This window comes from Hemicordylus capensis, chromosome 14 (genome assembly GCF_027244095.1).
Source record: "Hemicordylus capensis ecotype Gifberg chromosome 14, rHemCap1.1.pri, whole genome shotgun sequence".
NCBI classification, from domain to species: domain Eukaryota; kingdom Metazoa; phylum Chordata; class Lepidosauria; order Squamata; family Cordylidae; genus Hemicordylus; species Hemicordylus capensis.
The window spans coordinates 17,385,985-17,411,479 of NC_069670.1; the positions used below are offsets into that span (position 1 = coordinate 17,385,985).

Consider the following 25,495-nt stretch of genomic DNA (forward strand, 5'->3'; position numbering starts at 1 on the left):
CAGCCTTAATATTTAATTATAACGCGGGCAATTAATACGCTCTGTCCTGAGAGGGTGGGGAAGACTCCCAGGGATCGTTAACATTAACGATGCATTCAGTACAAATAAGATGCCATTAATAGACAAAAGGCAGTGATTGATTTTAATCAGGAAGTTCTGGGAAGGAGGGTAAGAAAACAGGCCGCTTCTGCTTCTTTTATGGAATCAGTGGGCAAATGCAGAACTGGGCAGAAGGGGCGCGTTATGAGCCAGAGTCATGAGCTATTTCCACAAAGCAGCTGTCCAGAGACAACACCCCACCAGTCTCTTCTGGGCTGCTGTGTTTTTATGTCCACTGGGCCCTGATCCTTATAAAGATGGCCTATGACCATAGGATGCTGCCTGCTGAGTCAGACCACTATCTCAGTGAGCTCAGTGTTGTCTGCACTGACTGGCAGCAGCTTCCTGTAGACAGGGTCTTTCTTATGGGAAGAGAGCTGGTCTTGTGGTAGCAAGCAAGGGGAAGCGAAGTCGAAGGACCGGCAGAGAAGAGCTCCAGGACGTCTAGCCAGGTGGATGTGATGGAATCGTAGAGTTTTAGAGTGGGCAGGGAGGGACCTTGGAGGTCTTGAGCGCTGGTCTTGTGGTAGCAAGCATGGCTTGTCCCCATAGCTAAGCAGGGTCTGCCCTGGTTGCCTATGAATGGGAGACTAGAAGTGTGAGCACTGCAAGGTATTCCCCTCAGGGGATGGAGCCACTCTGGGAAGAGCATCTAGGTTCCAAGTTCGCTCCCTGGCAGCATCTCCAAGACAGGGCTGAGAGAGACTCCTGCCTGCAACCTTGAGAAGCCACTGCCAGTCTGTGAAGACAATACTGAGCTAGATAGACCAAGGGTCTGACTCAGTATATGGCAGCTTCCTATGTTCCTATGTCTTCTAGGGAAGGGACCTTGGAGGTCTTCCAGTCCCCAAAGGGCTCACAATCTAAGAAGAAACACAAGATAGACACCAGAAAGAGTCACTGGAGGTACTGTGCTGGGGCTGGATAGGGCCAGTGGCTCTCCCCTGCTAACTGAGCAAAGAGGCACCTTTTAACGTGGTGATTCTCTTTATTGAGCAGAGGCAGAGTAACTGGCCCTCTCCACCCCCAGCACAGTATATCTCCAGTGACTCTTTCCGGTGTCTGTCTTATGTTTCTTTTTAGAATTGTGAGCCCTTTAGATTGTGAGATGGACAGGGATCCATCTTGTTTATTTGTTATTTCTCTGTGTAAACCACTGGGGAAACTTGTGTTGAAAAGCGGTATATAAATATTTGTGGTGGTGGTGGTGGTTGTTGTTCAGTCTAGTCCAACCTCCTCCTCAGTGCAGGAAATGGCTCCCGCAGTGCTCTCCACTGTTTTCCAAGCAGGGGCCACTTGGGCAAAATGCCTTCCCCGTGTGGAGTGCTGTTTCCCACGGTGGCAGACCTCCACACAGGACTGCCTTTCCTCAGTGCTGGGAAGGCCCTTTCAGAGAGAGGGAGGAAGTCTCTTCTTCAGCGTTCTGTGGAGAAAGCGTTGGGAAGGGCTACCCTTCCCAGCCTCCTGGGCACGCCTTTCAAGATGGCGCCGGGACCCAAGAGGGCTCTGTTTCTCTTAAAGGAGCCCCCACTGTTCTCACAGCACTGTGGCGAGAATGGTCTTCTCTGCATGGTGCCGGGGCCACTGTGCCAAGCACCCCACTTCTCACACGAGCCTGGACAACAGTTAGTCAGATGGCTGCATTTCGGGTTGATGGGAGCCCCCGTTGGGCCCCCAGACCTTGCGTTGCTCTAGTCCCCATTTGCTGATTGGCCCCGCTTCCCTCCATGTTGAAGTAGCCCAACCCTGGGCTGACCCAGACCTCGCCAGGGTTATGCTTTGGTCACCTCGCGGTGTTGATGACTGTCGTGAGCTCCGCACGGGGCTGGCTCTGAAAAGCGCTTGGAAACTTCCGCGGATGCAAAACGTGGCCGGAATAATTTCCTGGCTTGTATTTCTTGGGAGTATGTTGCAGTGGCAATGTTCGGTCTGCACTGGTTGGCGGTTTCCTTCTGAGAAAAGTGCAGGCTTGTTTCCCTACAGAACTGCAAATAGATCGGTGCCCAAGATGCGGGAAGGGCCACCTTCTCCCGACACACGTCTGTGCTCAGTTCCAAAAGTCCTGCATGGCATCCCGTTGACCTCAGAGGTCCCCTTGGGTGGGGCACAGGATAGGATCTTCTCTGCAGTGGTGCTCCGATTGTGGGACTCGCCCTCTCCGTCGTGGTGGGCAGCAGGCTGGTTTGGGTACCACCATGCCTTGGGGCTGTCGTTCTGTTTTATCTCTTAGGTGCTTCTGAGATTTTAATGTCCAGCATCCTTCCGTTGTTTTTTATTGGCATTGTTCATTTCAGATTCATAATCAGCTGTTTTGGGAGCCCCCGTATGGAGAGAAAAGTGTTAAGAAAGCAAGCTATAGAAATAATTGGACCAAGAGGCACCTTTAAAAGTGTTGGTGTTCTTCTATTTAGTGAGAAGCGAGAAGCTGTCACCATTCAGCCCAGCACAGCATCCTTCTCCCAGTGGCTGTTACTGGTGTCGCTCTTCGATTGTGAGCCTTTTTGGGACAGGGAGCCATTTCCTTCCTTTTCCATGTCAACCACTTTGGAGAACATTCTGCTGAAAAGCAGTATAGAACTATACCCTTAATAACATAATTAAGTAAAAAAATATTATTATATTTGTATCCCACTCTGGTGTACATGTTTATGCTTATCCTCACGACAACTGTGTGAGGTAGGTTAGGCCGAGAGAGAAGTGACAGGCCCAGAGTCAGCCAGTGAGTTTTACAGCTGAACAGCAATTTGAACTCAGGTCTCCCCAGTCCTAATCCAGCACTCTTAACCACTGAGGTAGAGTATGAAAATGGACACTCCACACACACTAATTACCAGAGGGCATGATCCATCACAAAGTGGAGAGCTGGTCTGGTAGTAGCATGCATGACTTGTCCCCATAGCTATGCAGGGTCTGCCCTGGTTGCATCTGAATGGGAGACTTGATGTGTGAGCACTGCAAGATATTCCCCTCAGGGGATGGAGCCGCTCTGGGAAGAGCAGAAGGTTCCAAGTTCCCTCCCTGGCAGCTTCTCCAAGATAGGGCTGAGAGAGATGCCTCCCTGCAACCTTGGAGAAGCCACTGCCAGTCTGTGAAGACAATACTGAGCTAGATGGACCAATGGTCTGACTCAGTATATGGCCGCTTCCTATGTTCCTAAGTTCTCCTGTGCCAACTCCGTGGAATGCCAGATGGGTCATATCCTGGGTCTCTCTGGTCCAAATTTGATCCTCTAACCACTATACCACGCTGGCTTTCACCTAGGTGCATGTATGGCAGAGTTGAATATTTGAGGGCTGGTGCAATGGAGTCTGTAAGTGGGTCTGGCTGCTGGGGTGTCTTTCCCCCTTCTAGTGGCACCCTAAACCCTCCGCCTGAGGCAGCTACCTTGCTTGGCCTCGTAGAAGAGCCACCTAGCCAGGGATGTGGGAAGTAAGCATCTGAAAGAAGCGGAGACGTGACCCTCCTGCTCTGCACGCAGGCCATGCCGTCTGGATTCGAGCCCTCCGTCAGGATGGGAGAGGATGAAAGACAGAAGCAGGCTGCATAGGGCAGCGGGCGTCAGAGGGTGCCAGAGGGGAGACCCCCTTGACCCCCTGAGAGCCGCGAGGGTTCTAAGCCAAGAAAAGCCCTGTTGTTTTACGTTTCTTTTTAGATAGTGAGCCCTTTGGGGACAGGGATCCATCTTAGGTGTTTCTCATTTGTCTCTGTCAACCGCTTTGGACACTTTGGCTGAAAAGCGGTGTATCAATGTTGTAGTTGTCGCTGTTGTGCGGTCAGAATGCACGCATGTGCCGCCTGCATCGGGCGCCTCTGTGTTCGCTGGCTGGTTTTGCTTCGGCTCGCCCGGGGAGGGGGGGGCAGGCTCCGCTGCAGCCCCCCCACTCCCCAGCCTTTGCACTTAGGCCCTCTCTGACTTCATACGAGGCTGGCAGGCCTGTTCTTTGCATTGAAAGCTCCTCTTCAGAGCCAGACACTCTAGACACTCTTCTCAAAGTGAACATTTTGATGGCGCAGATGCTCGGTTCTCTCCCAGCATTGCCGGTGCAGTCACTTGGTGTCGGGCTGATGCTCGGGCGTGGCCGGATCCCAGGGCTGGGGAGGTCCTTCTGGCTGCCTCTCCCCTTCCACCCAAGCAGCAGTTACGATCCGTGATGGTTATTTGCCGGGAAAGGTGTGGGGAGAGGACAGAAGGGAGCAGGTGCGAGGGATTCCCAGGGTGCTGGCGGCAGGGTTTGCTTCATCTGCGAGGCCTCCAAGCCTCCCACTCCCCGCAAAAAAGAGGCGGGGGAGGGCCCACTTGAGCCTGATTTGGCATCTCTGTTTTCCTTCCATCCCTAGCAGGAACTATTCCTCTCTGCTCCCCTTAAAAAAGAAAAGAAAACACCCCTCCTCCATTGCAGTGAAAGGACATGAGCATCCTTGGATCAGGCTGTTGGCTGGTTGCTATGCCGACCATGCGCTGGGATGCTGGCGTGCTGGGTCTCAGGGGAAAGGGAATAGGATTAATTGTCCCGAAGTCTTGAGTTGATGAGCTAATGAGTGAAACTGGCTGTGTGCTGAAGGAGTGGCGGCGGCCTGCTGCTCACACAGAGTGCTTCTGGCACAGACCTGGCTGTGCTCTGGGGGTGGGAGTGATGGTGAGAGCCTCGTGCAAGCAGTTGTGAATGCTCGCGTATCTCTGTGTGCCAGTCGAGGGGGCCTCTGGATTTGCAAAGGCCAGTTGGTATTAGCAGAGGAAGAGGCAGGAGTTGCATTTCCTTCCTGCATGGCATAGGAACGTAGGGAGCTGCTTAAAACTGAGTCAGACCATTGCTCCATCTAGGTCAGTATTGTCAACACTGACTGGCAGCAGCTCCCCAAGGTTTCAGGCAGGATTCCTTCCCAGTCCTACCCTGGAGATGTAGCCAGGGATTCCTTCTTCATGCAAGCATGCAGATGCACTTCCATCTTGCAGATCTGAACCTGGGTCTCTCTGCTTCTTGACTTGCACTCCAGCCAATAGACCACACCAGCTCTTGATGTGGTTCTAATGTGGTTCTTACAGCTGTAAGGTGAGGGTTTAAAAAAAAATTATTATACACTTATCCATGCATGGGGCCTTTCCTAATGGCAATAAACTGCAGGATGTTCTAGGCACAATCTTGCCCTAATAACCGCTCAGCAGGGACCTTGCACAATATCTGCACCGCCATCTGCTGGCCAGCTATGGCATTCCAAGGAGAACCCACCCTTTCCCCCCAGTTGCCATAAAAGTTGTAATGACAAAGTGTGGATTCTTCTCAGAATTTAAGAGCTGACCAACAGGTGGAGCTGTGAAAATCACACAAGGTCCTTACTTGGCACGTGTACAGAGAGTCAGATTGTGCTAGGAAGTAGCATCAAAGCTTGCAGGAGGAGAGTACGATCATACTTGGAACTTGTGTGTGAAACATCCTGTGGTTTATTGCTCTCTGGAAAGACCCCTAGTTTCTCCTCCCCTGTTCTATTCTCAAAACTGTGAGGTAGCTTAGTCCAAGAGATAGCAACTGGCTCAGGGTCACCCAGAGAGGTTTGTGGCTGAGGGGGGATTTGAATCCGTGGTTCTGAACAATTCATTGTGGCTGAGGATCATGGGATTTGCAGTTCAACCATGGTGGGAGAGCTAAGGTTGCCTGCCCCTGCTCTAAGCACTGCACCAAACTGGCTCTCACCTGAGCGCATATCTGGGGAAGATGTTTGTGTGAGGGCTGCTTCAATGGCACGTGTAGCCAGATCCAGTTGTTTGGGTGCATGTGCGGACGGTGCTGATGTGTGCAATAGGCAGGCGCCTGCACACATGGTTGTGTGTGCGTGGTTGTGGGTGTGGTACTGTGTGAGCATCCAGCAGTCCGTAAACGGTCTGTGCTGGGACATCATGAATGCAAACTGCGTGCCTTTGTAGGAACTGGCTTTGTGCCTCTCTGCCGTTCCCTGCAACTTTCCGACACTGATCTGCTTTTTTTGTTGCATGGGAGCAGAAGTAAGTGTGTGTGTGTGTGTGTGTGTGTGTGTGTGTGGCCAGCACAGGGGTGGTTCTGGGAAACATTCCTGACCCTTCGCTCAGCTAGGATCCAGTCATGGGGTGGTGAGGAGTGACCTCCCTCCTTGTCCTGGGTAGCTGCGTGCATCTGCTCTGCCTCTGACTTTGCAAATCGGTGAGCTGGCAGAGATTGGGGGGCGGGGGGGCGGGGTAGGGTAGGGTGGCTGGCTGGGATCGTTCAAAGGGGTTTTTTGTTGTTTTTTTACGAGGCGGCTTTTAAGAGGAAAGTGGGCTTTTAAAAATGGATGAGACCTGCTTGAAGGGGAAGAACGCTTGAAGGGGAAAGTCAGCTCGGGGGAAGCAGCCTCTGGGCTGCCCCCAAGCAAGGTTGGGCCTCGGATCCGGGGGGCGGGGGGTGGGCATGGAGAGCAGGGCAGGCAGAGAGGGGCTGAGGTTGCCCCCCAAGTGGGAGAGCTGTGTCGTCATCCCCGTGCCCCCTGGGCAACCCGCCCCCTCCCGCTGGCCACCTGGCCTCAGCCTCTTCTCCCCTTCAAGCCTTGATGAAAAGCTACAGATGCTGGTGAATCAGGCTGGAAGTTGAAGCAATTATGGAAATGGATGCAAAACACCTTGATTTGCATGAGCTGGAGTGCAAAATCCGGCTTCCTTTGACTACATCATTGGGATTTTTATTTATTTTTTTTTAACAAAAAACATTTTGGCACCCTCAGGATCAAGCATGACCGCAGGAACTTTGTCCCTGAGTCATCTCGTCCACGTCTCTGGATTAGCATCAGCCACCAAGTGTGTCCTGTTTCCTGTTTATCCCCCCACACCCACACACACGGCAACCACTCTTGAAAAAGAGTTCTGTGGAACTCAAAATCTTGCCTGTCCTGTGTTTAGTTCGGCCCAATAAAAGGGGTTGGCCTCGTTGCTCAATTTTTCTGTGAGTTCTGTGGGGCCGGCCTGGCCCTGAGCTCTTGGATGTCGGAGCTGTCCAGCCCTGCCTTGGACTGCACTGGCAACTAGGAAGTCTCTGGTTCAGAATCTCACCTCCGCCGTGCATGCACAGAGCGGCCTTGGGGCAGAACTAGGCATCCTGGGAGGTGTGCAGCCACGGCCGGGAACAGGCGGGAGAGCTTCGTCCGCTCTGTCATGTAGGGAAATCTGTGATGTCATCCTGCTCTGTGTGTGTGTTCCCCGCCTCACTCCACAACTTCAGCCACTGGAGGGCGAGGAAGCAGGGTTTGTCCTAGGATCATAGGATTTCAGAACGGGAAGGGGACCTTGGAGGTCCTCTAGTCCAACCCCCCTGCAGGAAATAGCTGCAGCAGCCCTGACCAGCGGGCCCATCCAGCCTCTGTTTGAAGACCTCTGCAGAAAGAGAGCCCACCACTGCACCACGCAGACTGTTGCCTTGCCATTTTACGGTCGGGAAAGTCTCCCTAATGTCTGGGCTAAATCCGCTTCCTTGTTCCACTTCGACCCCTGTGTTCTAGTCCTGCCCTCGGGAGCAGCAGAGAACAAGTCTCGATGTGACAGCCTTTCAGAGATTTGGAAGACGGCTCCCCTCTCTCCCCCCTTAGCCTTCTCTTCTCCAGGCTGCTCCTTCCGCTTTTCCTCCTAGGACTTCGTTCCCGGCTTCCTCAAGGCCTTTACTGCCCTCCTGAGCCTGTCCCAGTCCATCAATGTCCTCCTTAAAATGCTGGGCCCAGGACTGGGCACAGGTACTCCAGATGAGGTCTGACTAGTGCAGATATTAGGCTGTACATGTGCACAGGTGTCTGTACACATGTACATGTTTTGTGTGAATGATTGCACATGCGTTGATTTCAAAAGTGAATCTGGGTATAGCCCCCCTGCCCCCATCCAGGCTACAGATAGGAAGTGTACTGCTGTGTCTGTGTTTAACATAACATGTGCATGTGTGTGTGCGTACAGATCTGTATGTGAGTAAAGTATACATGGATTGTATATAGCTCGATTCAGAACAGCATGGTGTACACAAATACAGATCTGTACATGTGTACACTGTGCACAGGTTGAATATAACATGTGAATAGGGCTAAAGTGAAATTTCCTTCCCTTTTGATTCCCTGGGTAGTTGAGTTTTGCACACATTGGGTGTGCTCACGAGATCGTACTCACGAGATCGAGATGGGATTTTATCCCAGGAAAAAAGGTCACCCCGCCCCCCCACAGGTGGGGTTTGATTCCCACAGCTTCCTGTACCTTGGCTCACTTGCTCGAGCTGTCTGGAATGCTTGGTTCTGCTGGCAGCCCTCTTGCTGCCGAGCTCCTGTGATCTGCATGGCGTGGGTTGAACCGGAATTGGTGGCTCTGCCTTTGGCGTGGCAGTTTGGCCTAGTTGGCCTTTGGACCCTTTCCGGCTTTGCACACATGTGCACATGCGCACACACACACACACACACACACACACACACACACACACACCAGCCAGGCATTGCCTTGTGTGCATCTCCTTTGATCTTGCAAGCCTCTTTGGACCTCTGGTGTGGCTACCTGGTTTCCAGCTCCTTCTCAAGGCCGGGGTGAGGCGTGGCAGGGGGTGGGTGGGAAGCGGGGACCGTGCCGGGTTCTCGCCGCCGCTTTGTGGCTTGCTTCGTTGTGTGCGCAGTGCTGCCACGCCCCCACCTCCAGCGCCCCCGCAGCCCTGAGGACACCGTGACAGAAGTGGGCGGCTTCACGGAGCCTGACAGGCCGTGATTGACACCCCACCTGCAGGTAGGGTGGGAATTATAGGTTTGCTAGGGAAATGGGAACGGCGGTGGGTGATGGGTTGGGGCTGGCAGAGGAACACGAGCCTGGCTGCGCCCACAGGAGCACCCACGTCTGTGGCAGCCCGCCCTCCAATTCTTGCGATTTGACGTGGGGCAGGGGGGAGGCCGAGAGAAGCGTGAGCAAATGCGGGATGGAGGCAGACACTTGTGCACCATCGTGAGTGTTCCTGCATGTCTAAAAAAATGGCCCTGAAGATCATTTTTCACTGCGTCTGTTCTCGTTTTGACAGAAGTGGCAGACTTCCAGACAACACAGCATGCTTCTTTACATTAGGCCATTTGTAAGCTCTCGAGTTGCAAGTTCTGTGAAACTGAAGAGGCTAGAGAGTCCTTTCGCAAATGATATTTGGTGTTCATTTTGTGTAAATTTCCTGTGCTGGTGCAGCGACCTCACACGAACCTGTGTTAGGCACATGACCCTCTTCGTATTCTTCAGAATTCCATGCCTGCTGGTTTTCTAGCCGAGGAAGGATCCTATCCCAGGGCATGGGTTACTGCAGGGGGTCTCAAACGTGGGTCCTCAGATGTTGGGGGACTACAACTCCCATTGTCCCTTTGGCTGCAGTGGCTAGGTATGATGGAAGTTGTAGTCCAACGACATTTAGGGACTCACACTCGAGAACCCCTGCGTTACTGCATTTAAAGTAAAGCTGTGCCGTTGAGTCGGTGTCAACTCCTGGTGGCGACCACAGAGCCCTGTGGTTTTCTTTTGGTAGAATACAGGAGGGGTTGACCATTGCCTCCTCCCCCCGCAGTATGAGATGATGCCTTTCAGCACCTTCCTAGATCGCTGCTGCCCGATACAGGTCTTTCCCATAGTCTGGGAAACATACCAGCGGGGCCTCAAGCCCGCAACCTTTTGCTCACTAGGCAAGTCATTTCCCCGCTGCACCATTAGGAGGCTACGGTTTTGTGGTAGCAAGCATGAATTTTCCCTCTTTGCTAAGCAGGGTCCACCCTGGTTTGTGTTTGAATTGGAGACTACACGTGTGAGCTTTGTGAGATCTTCCCCTTAGGGGATGCTTGCACGCCGAAGGTCTCAGGTTCCCTCCCTGGCAGCATCTCCAAGATATGCCTGAGAGAGACTCCTGCCTGCCTGCCTGCCACCTTGGAGAAGCCGCTGCCAGCCCATGTCGACAATCCTGAGCTTGATGGACCAATGGCCTGACTTGGTAGAAGGCAGCTTCCTCTGTTGCTGTCTCCCTTCTGCTGGTCTCATGACCCCTTCCTCGTTGGGACTGGGATGCCTGATGGGGGCCAACCCCCTTTTGGCACCAACCCTTGCAGGCTCCAAAGTGGCTCAGGGGGCAGGGAGGCAGAGGGAAAGGCTGCCTTGGCTTGGCTTCTCCCCCCCCCGCCCCCCCGCCTGCCACCTCCGGTTCCTTCCTCCCCCCCTCCCTGAGCCAGTACAATGCCCTATTTTTCCTCCCGAAAGCAAAGGTTTGGGGATGCTGTGATGGCGAAGGAGGCCGAGTGCCAGAGGGCGGATGGCATTTGTGTGCACGGGGGGTTTGGAGGGCAGCGCCAGCTTGCAGGGGCCCTGGGCACAGCGGAGACAGACGGGGAAGGCTGCCCTGGGACCTGGCACATTGTCGTGGGTGGCTCCAGATGGGAGCCGGCCTCTCTGTGCCCCCTCGAGCAGAAGAGAGGGAGAGAAAAGCCGCTGCGAGGATTCCGGCGCGGACTCGGCCTGCCTCTCCGGTGACCCAAGGAGCTGCCTTGTTCCACGCCCGACTGGCCCTTGGCCCATCTAGCTCAGGGGGTGGCAACCTTGGCTCTTCAGCGGTGTCTGCACTCCGGCTCCCAGCAGGCCCCATACTGTCTGCACGGACTAGCAGCAGCTGTCCAGGGTCTCAGACTGGGGCCTTTCCCAGCCCTGTCTGGAGATGCTGCTGGGGACTGAACCTGGGACCTCCTGCATGCCAAGCAGATGTTCTGCCACTGAGCTACGGCCCCATCCTCAATAGGGACATCGGAAGCTGCCATAGACTGAGTCAGACCCTTGGTCTCTCTAGCTCAGTATTGTCTTCACAGACTGGCAGCGGCTTCTCCAAGGTTGCAGGCAGGAATCTCTCTCAGCCCTCTCTTGGAGATGCTGCCAGGGAGGGAACTTGGGACCTTCTGATGCTCTTCCCAGAGCAGCTCCATCCCCTGAGGGGGGAATCTCTTCCAGTGCTCACACATCAAGTCTCCCATTCAAATGCAAACCAGGGTGGATCCTGCTTAGCTAAGGGGACAAGTCATGCTTGCTACCACAAGGCCAGCTCTCCTCTCTAAATATAAGAAGCTGGATCAGACCCTTGGTCCATCTAGCTCAGTGTCGTCTACACTGGCTGGCCGTGAATCTCCAAGATTTCAAGTGGGGGCCTTTCCCAGTCCTACCTGGAGATGCCGCCGGGGATTGAACCTGGGACCCGTGGTACGGAAAGCACCTGCCTGGCCCCTGAGCTATGGGCCTGCCCCATCTTTTAGGTGGAACTGACTTTTGATTCGATATGTATTTTTATATTCCATTTTAATCCTGATTGTGCAGTTTTTATGGCTTTTATATTGGGTTAAATGTTTTTGTAAACTGCCTTGAGATTATTTTAAGGAAAGGCGGTATAAAAATTTAACACTAAACAAACGGACTGACATCGCAGCTTTCGGGGTTCGAAATTCACGAGCCAGTTCTGTGCCTTCTCCAAGTGGGGAAAATAGTGCATCTTCTTGGAGCCTTCTTGATAACATGAGTAGTCTTATGTTGTACGCCCCACCACTGTGGAGCCAGAAGTGGAGAGAGAAACTGGGGGAAGAAGAGCGGAAGGTCTGGAAGATGTCAGACCTATAGATTTTTTTAAAAAATGAGAGGCTTACGCTTGCCTTGAGAACACGCTCTGACCCTATAAGCCCTTTCCCTTAATCCAGGGGTTCGTGAATTTGCTTCCCCAGACGTCGTTGGGCTACAGAATCCATCATCCCCCGGCACAATGGCTAGAGATTGGGGATGATGGGAGCTATAGTCCAACAGGAACCAAGTTTGAGAACCCCTGCCTCAATCCCAGCGTAGGACCCTGGCTGCGACGGTGCTGCACTAGTGAGCGAAATGCACTCTGCCCATGCTCTGAGACAGTCTTTACTACCTTACACGGTTCAGCTGTGAGCCCTGAAAAGAGGCGCCAAGGTGTCTGCTTTGGCTCCAGTTAAAAGGTGTCCAGTTTGGCTCCAGGAAAGTGGTAGCAGAAATGGGATCTGTCCAGTAGACACACAGGAGAACTTTTGACTCCCAAGTGTCACCTCTCATTGTGTGTTGCAGACCTGGAAGACACAGCGGAAGTGACAGGAGATGAAAGGGATCCCTTCCGTTTCTCTGCCTAGGGGAACTCCTGTCAGAAAACAGTGTTTGGATGGTTATAAATAACCAGTTGCATGAAGAGGTCGCTACCTCCCCCCACCCCTGTTTTTCCCTCCTAAGGAGCAAAAATTAGGGTCCTAGATGGGAGGGGAGCCTTTAGCCTGGAGCATCAGAAGCAAAGACGATTCCTTCCAGGACCTCAAATGGCTGTCTCTCACCTCGCTCTTGAAAAATAGGACGTCATAGGATCCTTGGGCAACTCAAGTCTCAGTGAGTACCACTGCTTCCCAGCACGAGTGAAATTCCACAGGCCCTGATCCTAGCTGCTCTGAGGGACACAGCTCCTCATGGGCCTTTACTTCCTGGGGGGGCCATAGTGGTGCATGGTGCAAAACCGGATCTCTTCTGTGTAAGTAAAGTAAAGTGACATGACAAGTATTAGAAATGAGGTGTTGCCTCCGTTTATTTTTGTCCTGCCCTTCCTCACGAGCTGAGGGCAACTTACATGGCTCTCCCCTCTTCCTCCCATTTTATTCATACAGCAACCCTGTGAGGTAGGCTAAGCCCAAGATCCTCAAACTTCCCTTCACCCCCCTTCAGACCACTTGAACATTGGTTGGGGTCTCCGCAGATAATTTGCTGAATACCGTTTTTTGTTCTACAAATCAAAGCATGTAACTCATATGATTACAAAAAAAACCCCCAAAAACCCCAGTACAGGGAAAGTTACAGAATGTCACAGAAAGTTACAGGACGTCACAGCCTTTCTGTGGATCACCTGGATGGAACTCAAGGACCACTGGTGGTCCACAGAACAGAGTTTGAGGACCTCTGGGCTAGGCTAAGAGAGTAACTAGTCTAGAGTTACTCCATAGGCTTTCTGGCAGAACAGGGATTTGGTTCTGGGTTGTTCTGAGACCAATGATCTACCCCAGGGCTGCTTAACTTCAGCCCTTCTGCAGATGTTGGCCTACAACTCCCATAATCCCTGGCTATTGGCCACTGTGCCTGGGGGGTTATGGGAGTTGTAGTCTCTGGGGGCGGGGCTAAGTTGAGCAGGTGCTCTACCCACTACACTCCATTTTCTGCACACCATCCTGGTTCTGTGTACAGAGTGGGACACACACAACCACAACGCTGACCCTGGTTGCTTATGAAAGGGGGACTAGAAGTGTGAGCACTGTAAGTTATTCCCCTTAGGGAATGGAGCCGCTCTGGGAAGAGCATCTAGGTTCCAAGTTCCCTCCCTGGCAGCATCTCCAAGATAGGGCTGAGAGAGACTCCTGCCTGCAATCTTGGAGAAGCCGCTGCCAGTCTGTGAAGACAATACTGCCCTGGATAGACCAATGGTCTGACTCAGTATATGGCAGCTTCCTGTGTTCCTATGTTCCAATGACAGCATTTCAACTCTTAAATATAGCGAATCAAAAGAGAGCTTGTTCAAAAAAACCAGCAGCAAGAAATTAGCATACTGTAGGTGGTGGCAAAGGGTGCAATGGGTTGGGGGGGGAAGTGCCCCACCTCACAGACAGGTAGCTCAGTCCCTGCCTCTGCCCCATTGCTGAATCATAAACTGGAGATTAAAGTAAGGCTGCAGTTCTGACCACGCTGACTCGAATGTGAACTCCATCAACTCCATCAGGACTGACTTCAGAGCAAAGAGCTTCAGACTTCACAGCAATGTATGACTTCAGAGCCAAAAAAAAAAAAAAAAATTAGCATTCTTGTGAGAGAGACTGTTGCTTCTCTTTCAGAAATCTCATGCCAAATAAATCTCCCTGCCCCCAGAAATGCACACGGCACCTTCTGTGCCCCCCACCCCCAAACCGGCCTCTGATATTTTGCTCTGGTGTTGCCCCTGGGGATAAAAAGAGTGAGCATATTGTAGAGACTGGGGAAATGTGGCTTCAGCTGCACTCTAGGGATTCTTGCATCGAGGCCATATAAGATCCCTTCCGAGGCTACTATTCGCCAATTCTATATTTCAGCCCTGGGCCTCTGGAAGGCTCAGGTCTCTCCCTGTTTCAGCCTCACCCCTGTGCTGATCCCAGAGGGGAAGGCCAGCCCTTTGGCTTGCTCCAGAGTCGGCCTCCTGCAGACTGTGGGTTGTCCTTGAGATTCACCCACACGCCCCCAGTAAATTTCCACGGCCGAGCTGGTAGCATCGCACCGATTACGCACCCGCCTGGGCCGATTCATCAGGTATGGGAAGATAATGGGTACAAACAGTCTTCCGTCTTTTCATTCCTTCACAGCGTGGCTGGCTGGAGCAGCGTGTGTGAGAGATGTCTGGAGAAGACAAGTTTCCGCTGACCTTGTGGTGCTGGGGATGAGTCCTGGTGGATTAATATTGCTGGGGAGGCCTGGTGTGTGTGTGTGTGTGTGTGTGTGTGTGTGTGTGTGTGTGTCACCCCCCAGGGGTGGCCCAAGTATTTTGGCCCCTGAAGAAAGGCACCCAATGCTGCCTTGCCCCACAGCTCTGGTGGGGAGTCAGCTCCCTTTCAAAACTGACCCTCTCAAAACTTGGAAAGTGGCCCAGGGGGGGCAAGGAAGAAGCAAGGTGGCCCACAGCCTCCTCTTCAATCCTAGTATTTCTTGCAAACTTTGCAGGAAGCACAGCAGAGGCAGAAGCTTCTTGTCATGCTCGGATCGGTCCTGAAGAGCTGCTCTGATGGGGTGTGTGTGTTGGGGGGGGTCATTTTGCTGCCTTGATAATGCCCCAACAATCTTCTGCCTGAGGTGACCGCCTCGCCTTGCCTCATGGCAGGACTGCCTCTGGGACACCCATGTCTGCACCTGAGCTGACCACCAGTCCGAATGATTAGTTGTTTAAGCATCTGCTTTTGAACCCATTCAATGCAAATCATTCTGAACGTGGACCAAACCTCAGTCCAGCGTCCTGCGTCGCATTTCCCTTGGAGCTCTGTGCGGCTGAGATGAGGGACACACCCTTTCCCCCAGGGACCCTAGATGCAGAAGCCCTTCCTGTAGAAGGCCTGTGCGACACCCTCGCTGTTTCTGCAGGCAGCAAAGAAGTTTCTTTCCCACTGTGCCTTGGGCCTGCTTTGAGTTTCGCAGAGTAGTCCTATGCAGGCTTGCCCAGAAGGACGCTGCACCGAGCTTGTTCAGACATCACGCAGAGTCATGGTTTATTCTAATTAAGATTGATTTAAAAGACCTGGTTTGACACCAGCGATGATAAACGAATCTTGGTTTGTTTCACCATACCGTAGTTTGTTTGGGTCCTTCTTACCTTCCTCTCCGGTGGAACCAATGGGCTGAAATGGTGAAGAAGCCGGTTCAGTCTAGACATTAGGGAGAATTTCCTAACTGTTGGACCATGGAACAGTCTGCCTCATGCAGTGGTGGGCTCTCCTTTTGCTGGAGGTATTCAAACAGCGACTGGGAGGCTGTCCGTCAGGGATCTGTAGGGGATTCCTGCACTGAGCACCTAGAAGACCTCCAACATTTCTTCCAGTTCTGACATTCTGTGATTCTGTGACATTCCTATATGAGAGGCCTAGAGGAGGGAGCTACTGAAACCAGCGGAGATTCAACCACGATTGTGGGTTCCAACATCACACAAGGCCATGGTGAGGACAAACAAACCACCTTTATGCTTTGGGTTCAGCTTGTGCGTGGACTGGCCAAAATAAACCACTGGCGTGGGTTCAGACAGACTAACCAACCACAGCTAGATGAAATAAACCCTGGTTCCGTGTGATCTCTGAACACACTGCCCACTGAGTTCAGTGGGACTCACTCGCAAGTTCAGCAGCCTAGGTTGGATTTCAGCCTGTGTCTCTCTGGTGCTGTTAAGGGTTAGGAACACAGGAAGCTGCCACATACTGAGTCAGACCCTTGGTCCATCTAGCTCAGTATGGTCTACACAGACTGGCAGCAGCTTCTCCAAAGTTGCAGGCAGGACTCTCTCTCAGCCTGATCTTGGAGATGCTGCCAGGAAGGGAACTTGGAACCTTCTGCTCTTCCCAGAGCGGCTCCATCCCCTAAGAAGGGGAAGATCTTCCAGTGCTCACACATCCAGTCTCCCATTCATATGCAACCAGGGCGGACCCTGCCTAGCTAAGGGGACTGCTCATGCTTGCTACCCCAAGACCATCTCTCTTCCCTAAGAGAGTTGAATGTAACGTGCCTTTCATTGTTTGGGTTGTTCCGATGACAGGATAGGTTTTAAATCTTTTGTGTTGAGCCGCCTTGCGGGTCCTTACAGGGCTGAAAGGCGGGATAGAAATGCCTGAATGAATCGGTGATGGGACTGGAGCAGGGCTTCTGCCAGGGGGTAGCTAGTGTGTGTGCTCCAGGAGCTGTCCTTGGTGCTTCCAGGGCAGGAAGACTCAGTGAGTCAATTCAGCGCCCGCTAAGCTAAAATGTGTGATGTGGGGCGGGGGCCGCAGTGGGACTGCAGATGGTTTTTTTGGGGGGTGCAGTGCGTTGGGGTCTCTTCTTGCAAGGCGCCACTTTGGCTGGCTGGGGCTCTGCAGCTAATCTGAGGCCAGGCGTGCGCGCGCGCGTGCGTGTGTGTGTGTGTGACTCAGGCATCACGGCTTTGGCTTGCTGGCGGGGCTGGTTGGAGGAAGGAAAGAGAGAGCGAGGCAGCCGCCGTGGAAGGGGAGGAGGGAGGAGTGCGCCGGCTGGGTGGACTCTTTTGCTCGCTGGCTGCTGCAGGCGCCGAGAAGGGACAAGGGAAGAGCCAATTTGTTCCATTTAGAATGTCTCCGCTCCACTCATCCGCCTGGAGGGGCCGAGCCGTGCGCCGTGTGCCGTGCGCCTGGGCCCGATTTGCCTCGCCTCGCCTCGCCTCGCCTCTCCTGCTGGGGACACATTTCGGCCAGCTCAGAAGTGGGCAGCAGGGCTGGGTGGGTGAGCGGGCGGGGGGAAGGAAGGACAGCCGACCTGTGCCTGGATTGCGCTGCCCACCAGCTCGTCATGCTTGCAGGAGATGAGCCCGTGTGGTGCAGTCGCTAGAGTCTTTTGCTTGGCCTGGAGAGAACTGCTGAGCGCATGGAAGCCCGCGCTCGCTCTGTGACTCACTCTCCCGCTAGCCTACCTCAGAGGGTTGTTGTGAGGATAATGTGGACGGGGAGGGGGGTAAACATCCCTGTATGACCCTCTAAGGAGTGTTCCCGGTATCAGGGATTGTTCCCAGATGTTGCTCGCTACAACTCCCATAATGTTATTTGGCCATTGCAGCTGGGGATTATGGGAGTTGTAGTCAACAACAACGCCTGGGAACCCCTGTTATAGGGAACACTGGGGATAGAAATGTTGGGAGCGAAAGCTTGTATGGATTTGGGGGCCTGTGGGTGTGATGACAAAGTATTACCCAAATTTCCTAGGCCAAAGTAGTTTTGCATTGGGGCGGGGGGGGGTGGGGGGAGGAGAGGCATACAGGTATGAAGTAATGGTTGAATTACATGGGGCAGAAGGGCTGGCAGGGCGTGTGTGTGAAAATTGCCTTTCAGTTGCCACACTGTTCTGCTCACCTCTGTCTCCCTTCTCTCCCCCTGTGTCAAATCACAGACTGTAAGCTCCTCAGGGTCAGAGACCCATCTCTTTATTGTTTCCCTGTAAAGCACCAAACATCTCGGAGGTAATTCATGAATTACAAGGAAACAGATTCAGGCTAGACATTAGGGTGTAATTTCCTGGGTGTAAGAGGAGGCACGAGATCCATCATTGGGTATCTGAAGGGCTGTTGCATAGAAGAAGGAGCATATTCATCTCCTATGGCTTCTGAGGGCAGGCCTAGAACCGATGGTCTAAAATTACGAGGTGGCACATCCAGGCTAGGAATCGGGAAGCATTTCCAAGCCATAAGAACGATTCGACAATGGAAGAGCCTGCCTTCTGTAGTGGTGAGCTCTCCTTCACTGGAGATTTTTAGACAGAGAGTAGATCGCCGTCTGTCAGAGACGCTGTAGCAGTTCCCTGCATGGAGCCTGGCGCTGGATTAGCAGACCTCCAAGGTCCCTTCCAACTCTGGCATTCGAGGATTCAGTGATGGCAGGTCCTGGCGGCAGGGTGCGGCCATCTCTGGGCATTCCTCAAACCCCCTTCCTGTTTCCCCCATGCCCAGCCCGGCTGCTCAAGGAGCCAACCCTGGCTCATGTTTTCAGGAGCACGGATCGCCCCGTGTCGGATCGGAGGGGCGAGTCGGGATCTCTTGGAACAGAGGATGCTTCTGGGAGCAAGCCCCAGATCAGTTGCAGGTGTGCATGTGGGAACCGGGCCTTGTCGCAAGAGGTCCCGGAGCAGGCTTCTCGAACCACACTTTCTTGGACCAGCCTGGCACTTGTGCGGGCTTGTCTGATTTCCACCACCACCCAGTCTCCCTTTTCTCCTTGCTGCGTCCCTCCTCCAGCCATCCCGGCGTTTTAATGTGGGAAGGTCAACGTTTGGGGGCTCGGCTGGGATTTAGAGCAATGGCTGTAACCCAAGGTCACTGAGCTGGGGAGGAGAAAACTGCTTACGGTGGTGAAAGGCCTCTTGGTTGGGAGCCAGCCAGAGTGAAGGCCTCGGGTTAGCAGCGAATTAATAGCATTCCCAGCTCCAGCCGTGCTGGAACGGACCTGGGGACGATTTATCTCACGCCAGGACAGACCCCCTGACCTAGCAGTTTTCGAAGCTCAGCTCTTGGGGAGGGGAGGCGGAAGGGAGCTGTGTCTTAGGCTGGGCACAGAGAGCTCCCTCCACAGCTGGCCCAGGTGGGTAGTTGCTGGTCTCCCGGAGGAGAGCTGGTCTTGTGGTAGCAAGCAGGACTTGTCCCCTTAGCTAAGCAGGGTCTGCCCTGGTTGCATGTGAATGGGAGACTAGAAGTGTGAGCACTGGAAGAGATTCCCCTCAGGGGATGGAGCCGCTCTGGGAAGAGCATCTAGGTTCCAGATTCCCTCCCTGGCAGCATCTCCAAGACAGGGCTGAGAGAGTCCTGCCTGCAACCTTGGAGAAGCCGCTGCCAGTCTGTGAAGACAGTACTGAGCTAGATGAACCAATGGTCTGACTCAGTTATATGGCAGCTTCCTATGTTCCTATGTTCCTCTGCCAAAGGGGTTTTTGGAATTGCCTGCCCTTTTGCTGAGCTCAGAAGGCAGTTGCAGAATAGAGCCAAAAGGGCTTCATGGTGAGGATGCAAACCGATCTAAGAGAATGTATCTGAGAATATGCAGAGTTTCTTAAGTAGAGCTGGGGGGGGGGTCAGGGAGGATGATTTCTGGGCAACCTTGACTCCACTTGGTGCATCTCTTTTTCAAAACGAGTCCCTTGTGACACTTGGCAAATCGTGTAAGCATGTCTGTGCAAGGGTGTGTAGAGTAGACACTTTTAGCTTAGTGCATCTCTTCTGTTATTTCTACCCCACCCCCTTCCTTTACCATATGAGTCTGTTTATATTGCAAGTTTGCAGGCGGGGGACTTGTTATTGTTGATTTTACATTTGTACACCAATCAGGAGCTTAAGAAATAATACATATGATTATTGTAAGCGGTCACACACTGCATATTTTGCTTCCATTCTTGAACTGACTACTTTGCCCTACAGGGCACAACCCAGTGAGGTAGGTTTGGCGGAGAGATGGTGACTGGCCCAAGGTCACTCGGTAGGTTTCATGGCGGAGGGAGGATTTGAACTGGGGGTCTTGCCCACCCTCACCTGACACACCTGCGACTACACCACACTGGCTCTCTAGATGTGATGCTGCCACACCAAAGCTGGCCGCCTGAGATGTGGTGTGCACATTCCGTGTCAACGTGGCTGAGCATGGCACATGGCACACTGCTCTTTAGGCACAGAAGCAGATGCTAAAGAGCGAATGCACACATGGTTGGAAACGCAGACGCAATCCCATCATTCATCACCCCTCAAACAGCATAGCTGCTGACTCCTGCTATGACTCCTTGGGGGATGAAGCCCTAGGGAGATGAAGCAGAGAGAGAAGGAAGCCGGTCCCCTTATGTCCAGGCCACAGGGAAAATCCAACCTGGACGTTCTGGTAGGGTCCGGGCATTATTGCACAATTTGACCTGGTCTCCTTGTCTGACCTGGGCGCTTTCCAGATTAGCCGCTCAAAAGTGGCTAAATGCTTCCTTCTGGCAAATTGCATCCAAAACATAAAACCTGCAGGGGGAGCAGTCTCGCAAAAACATAGGTAAAGGTAAAGTGTGCCGTTGAGTCGGTGTCGACTCCTGGCGCCCACAGATCCCTGTGGTTTCCTTTGGTAAAATACAGGAGGAGTTGACCATTGCCTCCTCTCGCGCAGTATGAGATGATGCCTTTCAGCATCTTCCTCTATCGCTGCTGCCCAATATAGTACCAGCGAGGATTCGAACCGGCAACCTTCTGCTTGTTAGTCAAGCATTTCCCTGCTGCGCCACTTAAAGTGGCTTGTGAAAACTTGCGACCCGAAAAAACAATACCATTTTTACACCAGATACACGACGTCATAGGACTGTATCGCAGCTATTAAATCCGAAATGAGGCATTGGAAATGTGGACGGCACCCTGCTGCCTGCGTAGGGGCTGCAGTCTCACGACACAGGAAGTGTGGAAGCACACTTCCGAGATCCCCCGTGACCCCGTTGCAGGGTCTAATCTGGAAAGCGCCCGAGTTAGTTTAGCTTGAACAGTATTTCCCTCCATGAGCTCCCCCAGGGCGATATCCTTGAATCTGCAGGGTTATTGTAGCCACTAGAACCAGTTTAGAAAATGCCTCTGTGCTGCCCCTCATCTTGCTCAGCCCCGAATGAAGGGGGCTCATGCCAGTCAAGCAAGTTGTTGTTGTGCGGCTGGTGGTGGTGGTGGGGCCAATACAGAATTAAGTCGTTCTTCCGCATCCTCGCTTTCTTCCGAAAGGGGAGAAAAAGCTGCCTGGGTTCTTCTGCATTTGGTGAGCTTTTTCTCCTGACCCTTTGCAGCTTCCCGGGATGAACAGCTTAACTCTTTATTGGAGGGCTGCGCTATTTCCGCCTTTCTGCAGATGTTGAACTACAACTCCCATGATCCCTGGTTATTGGCTGCTGTGTAGCCCTGCTCGTGCCTGGAAGCCAGAGCACATGGCCTGCATATATTATACATAAAATAACGTCTGTCCCCCTTTTCCTCATCTGAAGAAAGGAGTATCCAACATAATTGGGAGGGGACCCTTCCTTTTGGTTTTTCCAGCGGTTCACAGGTATATTTTTGTCCAGATAAATGATAGTTCTCCCCCTCTCTCTTCTTAAAGTATGTATTTTCAAATCATTGCTTTATTTGTATGCATTAATTAATGTGGTAAAATTTACCTCAGGTCCCAAGGTTGGTTCTGGCCTAACAGGGCTTTTGTGTTGTACATCCCTGAGGTAAATTATATGTTCCCCCACTCTGTTCTTAAGTTATATATGTTTTAATAAGGGTTACTTATTTTTTTAAATGATTTAAATGGAATGTGCTGCAATTTGACCTTGGCTCCTGTCAGGGATTGTCAGGTTTGGTCTCTGTCAAGAGGTCAAGTTCATGTCTCAAGTCTGGATGAATATTGTTGGTAAAAATGTCCAGTTTCCAGATTTTTCCAGGATGCTTTGGTTTTCTGCCAAAATCTGGCACATTTTTGGCAAACATTTTGGCACAAAATTTGGCACATTTCTGCCGAATGTTATCTAATTTGTTTGTTTATTTATTTAGTTAGTTAGTTAGATTTCTACGTCATCCTACTCCCATAGGACTCAGGGCGGCTTACAAGCAATAACATACACAGCAACACAATTCCATAAAAAGGCAGCTTTGTCGCTAATGTTTGAAGTATCCAAAAGTTATTGCAGCAGGAAATGCCGCCTTCTTCCTTTTGTCCAAAACGACTAAGAGCCTCCCCATCTCTGGCAACTTCTAAAAAGGCACTGAAGACACATTTATTCACTCAGGCTTTTAATTAGATTTATGGTTTTAAATTTTTAATGTTGGTTTTAAAATGATTTTTAATGCGAATGATTTTAATGTTTCAATGATTTGAAATTGTTTAATTGATTTAGTTTTGGTTTTGATTGTTTTGTTTTTATTTTGATGTAAACCGCCCTGAGCCATTTTTGGAAGAGCGGTATAGAAATCAAATAAATACATAATAAAATAATGAGCCAGCGTGGCGTCGTGTGGTTAGAGTGCTGGACTAGGACCGGGGAGACCCGAGTTCAAATCCCCCTTCAGCCATGAGACTTGCTGGGTGACTCTGGGCCAGTCACGTCTCTCTCAGCCTCACCTACTTCACAGGGTTGTTGTGAGGAGAAACTCAAGTATGTAGTACACCGCTCTGGGCTCCTTGGAGGAACAGCGGGATATAGATATAATAATAATAATAATAATAAATAAATAAATAATACAGGTCCTTGGGAAGGACTCGATGTCTGGATAAAACAAACCAGTCAATAACACCTGTCTGACTGTGTAAATAAATAAATAATAATAATAAAATAAATAAGCTGCAAGAGAGGGGCTCTGGATCAGGAGTGGGGCACACGAAGAAAAGTTTCACTCTTCCCTGACCCACATCATTTCCCGGCCAGTTTTCTTCCAATGGCCGCTTTGGGAGCAAACCTCCATTTTGTGCTCTCTGTCTCAAGGGAGTGATGTTTTCGAACTTTTCTAGTTCAAGTAGGCTACAGATCTAGTTAATAGGCTACAGGTTTACCAAACGTCAGTTAGGAGTGGTGTGGAAATATTTTACTCATTCTGTGGTACACTTGGAGTCCCTTGTTCTGAGGCAGAGTTATGCAAAGGTCCCATTTTCAGATCACTGGGCTGGCTTGGACAATAAGAGCAAGCTATATTTGCTCATATTCGTCCTTTCCTACCTTTTTAAAATGGCGTTTTATTAATTTTATTACACCTTTATGTTGCCTTTCCTCTATGGCAAGGTTTGGGGTTTTTTTAACCTGGGGGTCCATGTGTGGTGCTGTGTGGTGCTTGGAAAACTAAATATGTCAGTAAAGTTGGCTCCCCCAAATAATCATTTATGAACAAGTACAATATGACTTTCATTATTCTTGAATTTTAATTATGGAATTATAATTTATACAATTATAAAATGAGATGGAGGTTCATGGGTAATGTTTAAGAATCATGCCCCCCCCCCCCCGTTTTATCCTCACAACAACATTATAAGGTAGACTAGCTGAGAGAAAGTGACTGGCCCGTGGTTTCATGACTGAGCAAGGATCTGAATAAACCCAGGTCTCCTCAATTCTAGTCCAACCACTGCACCCCACTGACCTCCCCCCCTTCTCCTCTTTTTAAGACTGTAAGCTCCTTTGGGAGAGCTCTGTCTGGTTTGGTTTGGTTCTGCTTTGCTTATGTAACTCTAGAAAGCATTGATTTACATCTGTGGTGCTGCTGTATTCTAGAACTACAGCTCCCATAATCCCTGAGCATTGGCCGCTGTGGCCGGGGGTGCTGGGAGCTGTAGCCCAACAATAGCCAGAGGGCCGAAGTTGTACAGCCTTGTTATAGGTCATTAGAAGTGCCCTAAGAGCCAATAGGCATGGGTGAACAGCACCCAAAGTATTTTTCTGTCTTGATTTGGCTCGGTCTCACCACAACCCTGTGAGGTGGGTTAAAAATGAATCCCATTCCGCTGATGGGGTATGAAGACTGAGGCACTGCACCTTGTCCTAAAAAAAATGACTCTGGCAGAGCATGGGAGCTGGATCCTGGAATCTGAGAGTCATACAAAAGAGAGCCAGCGTGGCGTAGTGGTTAGAGTGCTGGACTAGGACTGGGGAGACCCGAGTTCAAATCCCCATCCAGCCATGAGACTAGCTGGGTGACTCTGGGCCAGTCACTTCTCTCTCAGCCTAACCTACTTCACAGGGTTGTTGTGAAAGAGAAACTTAAGTATTTAGTACACCGCCCTGGGCTCCTTGGAGGAAGAGCGGGATATAAATGTAATAATAACAATACCTTTCCCTTTTCATCAGTAAAACATGCAACATTGGGCAGGGCACAGTGTAAGCAGAAAACATCCCAAACATGTACAGGGAAGGTGGCAGAGTGCGGACCTGCAGCGTGGATCATATCCATGTGCCGCGCGCACACACACACACGGCACGTCTTCTCTGTGCCATCTCTCAGTGCGTACCCCCAAAGGGGCCAGCTGTCCTTCCTGTTCCCAGCAGCCCTCTGCCACCTCCTGGAGCGCGGACCATTTTTAATGCAGCGGCAGTTTGAAGGACAAGATAAAAACCTGGCTCTTTCCCCTTGAAATTGGATCGACTTGGGCCCAAACTGCTCCCTCTCCCCCATTTTCTCTTTTCCTTCCTGAAGGGACCTGGGTTGCAGGAGCAAATGGCTTTCAGTGACACGATGATTGTGCGGGGGGGGGGGGGGGAGGAGAAGGAAAAAGACAGCCAAATTTGTTTCCCAGGCGCCAAAGGATGGCAAGTTAATTGGCAGGTGTCATGGGGGAGAGGGACATTTGACTGTGCAGAGTTGCATCATCGGTGTGTATACGGGGGTGGGGGGTGTTGAAGACGGTGGAACAGCTATTCTGGCGAACAAATGGAATCGGCTCCTGTGGGGGGCCCCGCCCGCTGATGTCGGAGTTGAATAGGCCTTTGGGGAGTGAGGGGAGGAGAGCCCAGTGGTTAGAACGGGCAGCTAGGACTTGTGCTCTCTCTACACCTAGCTCATACTTGCTATTTAGGCTCCTCAAAATGCCGCCTCCCCACCCCATGAGTGTTTGAGAAATATGTATTTTTTAAACGGTCAGGTTTCCAGTCTGCTTCATGGCAGTTGCCCATCTGCCTGTGAGTGTCCAATTTGGTCAGTTCTGTGCAATGCCCAGAGTTAGCCCCGAGTGTCACTGCATGGCAGGCCGTTGCCAAAAGCAGTAAACCCTGAATGTGAACCACGAGAGCCGCTCCCACGCACACCGCCGCCTCCTTCGCCCTCCCCAATTCGTGTCTCTCCTCCCCTGCAGGGAAAGAGGAGTTTGTGGCAACGTTCAAAGGGAATGAATTCTTCTGCTACGACCTCTCACACAACCCCATCCAGAGCAGCACCGACGAGATCACCCTGTCCTTCCGCACCCTGCAGCGCAACGGCCTGATGCTGCACACCGGCAAGTCGGCGGACTACGTCAACCTGTCTCTCAAGAGCGGCGCCGTCTGGCTGGTCATCAATCTGGGCTCGGGGGCGTTTGAGGCACTGGTGGAGCCCGTCAACGGCAAGTTCAATGACAACAACTGGCACGACATCCGTGTGACCAGAAACCTGCGCCAGGT

General features: G+C 51.8%; 1 protein-coding gene across 21 annotated transcripts in view; it reads left to right on the forward strand.

Annotated features, from left to right (window-relative positions):
* The window catches only part of NRXN2 (neurexin 2), a 366,798-nt gene that overhangs the window by 109,621 nt on the left and 231,682 nt on the right, over window positions 1-25,495 (forward strand). For 20 of the 21 annotated variants that reach the window (XM_053278159.1, XM_053278172.1, XM_053278167.1 and 17 more), the window contains one exon: window positions 25,192-25,493. In XM_053278159.1, the coding sequence (XP_053134134.1) occupies window positions 25,192-25,493 (302 nt within the window). Of the gene's footprint in view, window positions 1-21,319; window positions 21,421-25,191; window positions 25,494-25,495 lie in introns of those variants that run through there. The other variant, XM_053278179.1, reaches the window with a different exon arrangement.